We start from the raw sequence: 5,433 nt of genomic DNA on the forward strand, positions 1-5,433 counted from the left end.
AAAAAAAAGAATCATACACATTTGTGGAGGGCCACACTGCATTTGGATACAGGGCTAGAATGTTTGAATTAGGATAAAGAGAATTACTCCCCCCCATCACTGTTTATTTATCTTAAAAACATTTAAAATTTTTTTCCCTCAGCTGCTTGAGATCCTGTATATTGCCACTGTTTGCAGTCACCCTATGTAATAATACAGCACAACTATTATTATTAACAGCAGTCAGGTGCAGGTGGTAGTGGAGCACGCCTTTAGTTCCAGCACTTGGTAGGCAGAGGCAGGCGGATCTCTGTGAGTTCGAGGCCAGCCTGGTCTACAGAGCTAGTTCCAGGACAGGCTCCAAAGCTACAGAGAAACTCTGTCTCGAAAAGCCACCCCCCAAAAAAACCCCAAAAAACCAAAACCAAAACCAAGCAGCAGTCATTTAGTATAATAATAGGCATAAATAATGACACTTTACTATCAAGCAATCATTATTAAGATATGATTAATTTAATTATATGGTTATCTTCAAAATATTATTTTATTCTTTTATTTATTTAATTGAAATTTTTTTTCCAAGACAGGGTCTCACTATGTAGCCCTGGCTGTTTTGGAACTCCTCAGGTTGGCTTCAAATTCAGATCCTCCTGCCTCTGCCTCCCTCCTGAGTGCTGGTTTATTCAAAATTTTTTATGTGTGCGGGTGTTTTTCCCGCGTGTTTGTCTGTGCACTATGAATGCAGTGCCCTCAGAGGCGGGAGCTGAAGATGGCTGAAGGGCCACCAGGGTCCTGCTAGAGCTGATTGCTGTTAACTGTTAAGCCATCTCACCAGCGTCGATTATTATGCTATAATAATTACTATAGTTAATAGTGTTTCAATTTTGCCACAGTTTCATCCAGAAGCTAGAAGGCTCCTATAAAAAAAAACTAAATAAAACCATGCCCCATAAACTTGAAAATCTCTGCTTTCTCAGTGCCCAGATCGGGCTCTGGCCTCTCACGTCTGTGTTTCCTGAGGCGGCGACTAGAGGGCGCCCGTGAGCTGAGTCCATCTGTTCCGTCCCTTCCCAGCACCCGCCCCCCTCCCCCCACCGCATCCTCCAGGCCCCGCAGCCAGCAAGTTCTTCTGGCCCTGCCTTGTTCCCTCCTGCCTCCTTCTCCATCTCCCTTCATTCCCTCTGCTAATGTCACGCGGGCCTCCTTGATGCCCCTCTAGCAGCTCGGAGACCTTTGCACTGGCCAGTCTGGCTGCCTGGAATTCCTTCTCCACCGGTATTCGCATGTCCCCTGCCTCACCTCCAGCGGGCCTCTGCTTCCTGTCACCTGTGTGAGAGTGAGTGCCTCTGCGTGTGTGTGTGTGTGTGTGTGTGTTTGTGTGTGCATGCGCGTGCCTGTGTATACACATGTGTACGGAGGCCAACGTCTGGTGTCTTCCTGTCTCTCCCACCTTATTTATTTATTATTGAGACAGGGTCTCCCGCATTGCTAGACTGGCTGGCCAGTGAGCTCCAGGGTGTCACCTGTCACCGCCCTCCCCAGAGCTAGGGTTACAGACATGAATCCCTGTGCTTGTATTTTTAAATTGGTGCTGGGGTTTGAACTCACGTCTTATTCTCGCACCCTGAGGACTTTACTAACTGAGTCATCCTTTGAATCTTCCCCTTTCTTTTCTCTCTGCCCCCCTTCCTTATCCAGACACACTCTGTGCGCATGCTCTTTGGCCCACCTCACTTTTTGTATCTTTCTCTCTTCAGTCACTTCCGGATGCTCCACACTACACAGGCACAAGTTACCTTCCACAAACTTTGTATCCATCCGAAAGGGAAACTCACTTGTCAAGGCCAGTAGCTGGGGCTGCAGCCGGGAACAAGACAGTCTGCTGCTTGCTCCTACCCCTCCCTGCTGCTATTCACGTGTAGTTGACATTCTAAGGACGGAGGCTGGAGATGAACGGCCAAACACCAGCCCTGTGTCACGGACTCAGAGCCCTTCTAGAAGACAGTGCGTTGTCTGCACAGAACCTGCTCATATTCTTCCTAAGGATGCCATCTCCAGAGGGCTGGGGCTCAGTGGCTGCATGCACGAAGCCCTGGGCTCCAACCCCAGCGCCACAGAAACCCACCTGGCATCTCAGAACTGGGAAGGTGATGGCGGGGAGTCAGGAATTCAGGGTCATCTTAGGCTCCATAAGTTAGTTCAAGGCCAGCCTCAGCTATATGGAGAGTTGGAGGCTAGCCTAGACTAGGCTGGTGTCCCTAATCAAATCTCCAACTGCCCTGTCCACTCTGAGTCTGCAGTAATCGACTCTTTGATGGTAGCTAGAAAGGAAAGGAAACATGTTGTGCGCCCACAGCGGAGAGGGACTTACCAAACACAAAGTTGTCTGGCCGGAAGATCTGGCCAAAAGGGCCAGAGCGGACAGAGTCCATGGTGCCAGGTTCCAGGTCAACCAGCACGGCTCTGGGAACATAATTTCCACCTGTGGGGATGGCAGATGGAAGATGGCTGGGGTGAGGGCCAGGCCCAGCAGGCTCCAGGACATATCCCATCCCTTCTTGCCAGCCCACACCCCCACAACAGAAGGTGTCCACCTTGCTAGCCGCCCTACCTGTGGCCTCATTGTAGTAGACATTGATTCTTTCCAGCTGGAGGTCACTGTCCCCATGATAGGTCCCGGTGGGGTCAATGCCGTGTTCATCGCTGATTACTTCCCAGAACTAGAGAGATGTGTGTGATGGCAAAGTTGAGCAGATTTTCCTTTTGCCGTTGTTATTATTTAAAAACAGTTTATTTTTAAATAACATGCTTGAACGGAGGTCAGAGGACAACTTGCCAGAGGCGGCTGTTTCCTTCCGACACTTGCATCCTGGCCATCAGAATCAGGTTGTCGGACTTCGCCATGTTGCCTGCCCTATTGTTTGTTTGTTTGATGTGGGGTTGATGATGGGAAGGGTTGAGTAGGTTTTTTTTTTTTTTTTGCAAAAATTTATTATTTATTATTTTTTAGGTAGGGTCTTCTGTAGCCCAGGCTGGTCTGAAATCACTAGCTAGCCTAGGATAATACTGAACTCCTGACTCCACCCTCCGAGCGGCTGGGGTGACGGGTGTGTACCACAACACCTCAGTTAATTTATGTATTTATTGGCACAGGGTTTTACATAGACCAGGCTGGCCTCCCACTTACTCTTTATGGGAGGCTGTTTTGGGGCTCCTGCTTCTACCTCCCAAAGTGGGTCACAATGATAGCCAGGAAGAGCTGAGGATGCTGTGTCTGGAACACCCTTAGCGCCACTTCTCCAATTGTTAACCGTCCTCCCGCGGGGGTGACTGGGGAACTCAGAGGCACAGCTAAGCGTGAGCCAGCAAGAAGCAAGAGAAGTGGGGGTAGGGACAGGCCGGGGGGGCCCCCCAGAGACACTTGGTGCCAGCCCATCCCGGAGGCTGCCCTGGGAGGAGGGGCCGTACCTCTTTGTGCCTGCAGCTGATGGTGACAGTGGCCCAGCTGTGAGGCCAGCTGTGGCCAAGGGACACAAGGCCAGGCCCTGCCCCCATCACCGGCCCCTTTGTTCCCGGCCTGGCTCTGTCCTGGCTCCCCTCCCCCACCACCCTGAGATGCAAAATTCCTGGGCGAGTCTTAAGGGAGCTAAAGACCCCTCTCTGGTCGCCACCCCCTCTCCAGTTCTGCGCACCTTGGCCCCGATCTGGTTGCCGCATTGCCCGGCTTGCAGGTGCACGATCTCCCGCATGGTGGTGGCGTTGCTGGTAGCCGCTGATGGACGGGTATCGATGGATCGCTGTGGCTCTGGCTCTGGAGACTGGATGAGGTGGCTGCAGAGCTGTCTCGGAGCCCCCGGGCGCCTCTATTTCAGCAGAGCAGTACTCACGTCACGGCCGGGTCACCCGCGAGCTCCGCCTCCTGGGCCCGCCTGGGATGCTCGCAGTGAAGGATGGAAGGGTGGAGGGAGGATATAGGGAGGGGCCCGGGGATGCAGGAATCTCCCCCCCGACCCCGCCCTGCCCAGACCCCGGCAAGCGCCTTGTCTGAGACCTCAGGGTCTTGATGAATCCTCATTCCAACTTCCAGGTGCCATCAGGGACTTTTTGTCCCTCTCCACTCTGGTTTCATGGGGACTGCGTGGAGAGGTCAACACCATCTAGGACCCACCACACCCCAGCCCCTGCCTCAGTGTCTCTGTCTGCTTCTCTCCTCTCCATCCCAATCGAGCAATCGAGCCCAGCTACTTCCTCAGAACCTTTTTATAGGCAGGATCTCTGAGCCCCAGGATCTCCAGAGTCACTTGGTTTCAGGGTGGCAGGTGTGGTGTGGGAGATACCCTGGCTCCTGGTGTGTGTGTCTTCTGAAACCTTCTACAGCATTCCTTTCCTGTTTGCGCATGTTGAGGACAGTTCTGAGGAGCCCTGGAAGGCCCTAGAACTCTTGAAAGATGGATACCACCCCCAGGAGGGCTTGAAGACTGGCATAAGTGGGCTAACACACACACACACACACACACACACACACACACACACAGCTAGACCCCACAAACAGCAGGGTGCACCCCACATCAATATGTCTTTGCTTCAGTGTTGATAATTATTTCTTTAATTAAAATTAATTTTAATTTCTATATAGCTCAGGCTAGCCTGGAACTAACTATGTTGCCCAGGCTGGTCTTGAACTCATGATGTTCTGGGCTTCAGCCTCTGGAATGCTGGGGTTGATCAACAAAGTGACATCTAATTTTTTATTTATTTTTTAAAGATTTATTTATGGGCTGGAGAGATGGCTCAGTGGTTAAGAGCATTGCCTGCTCTTCCAAAGGTCATGAGTTCAATTCCCAGCAACCACATGGTGGCTCACAACCATCTGTTATGAGGTTTGGTGCCTTCTTCGGGCCTGCAGACACACACACAGACAGAATATTGTATACATAATAAATAAATATATTTAAAAAAATAAAGATTTATTTATTTATTATGTATACAACTTTCTGCCTCCATGTATACCCACATGCCAGAGGGGGGCACCAGATCTCATTACAGATGGTTTAGAGCCACTATGTGGTTGCTGGGAATTGAACTCAGGACCTCTGGAAGAGCAGACAGTGCTCTTAACCATTGAGCCATCTCTCCAGCCCCTCAAAGTGACATCTAAAACCTCTTTTCAAGTTCATGAGTTTGAGCACTTTTGGAAGTCAGAGCGCAGGTGTGCATGTCGGTCTTTATCTTGTTGGCCATGGGCTGCCGGATTCTTGGGGCACCTCTGCTTTCACCTCCCACCCTCTGCAGGGACTCTGGGTTACACATACTCCCTGTTGTGTTCCTGGCTTTTATGTGAGTTTAAGGGATTTGAACTCTGGTCCTCACGTATGCGCAAGTGCTTTCCCCATTCAGCCACCTCCACAGCCCCTCTGCCATCTGAGATAGGGTTTCAAGAAGCCCAGACTGGCC

At 50.9% G+C, this 5,433-nt stretch overlaps 1 protein-coding gene across 1 annotated transcript in view; it reads right to left on the reverse strand.

Moving 5' to 3' along the window:
• Positions 1 to 3,858, reverse strand: part of Tubb4a (tubulin beta 4A class IVa) — a 7,262-nt gene extending 3,404 nt beyond the window's left edge. The window contains exons 1-3 of the mRNA XM_005371120.3: positions 3,672 to 3,858; positions 2,591 to 2,699; positions 2,351 to 2,461 (exon numbers count right to left, since the gene is read on the reverse strand). Coding sequence (XP_005371177.1) covers positions 2,351 to 2,461; positions 2,591 to 2,699; positions 3,672 to 3,728 — 277 coding nt within the window. The 5' untranslated portion in view covers positions 3,729 to 3,858. The remainder of the gene's footprint in view (positions 1 to 2,350; positions 2,462 to 2,590; positions 2,700 to 3,671) is intronic.
• Between the last annotated feature and the right edge of the window lie 1,575 nt (positions 3,859 to 5,433).

The sequence above is a fragment of the Microtus ochrogaster genome, unplaced genomic scaffold, assembly GCF_000317375.1.
Source record: "Microtus ochrogaster isolate Prairie Vole_2 unplaced genomic scaffold, MicOch1.0 UNK98, whole genome shotgun sequence".
Taxonomy (NCBI): domain Eukaryota; kingdom Metazoa; phylum Chordata; class Mammalia; order Rodentia; family Cricetidae; genus Microtus; species Microtus ochrogaster.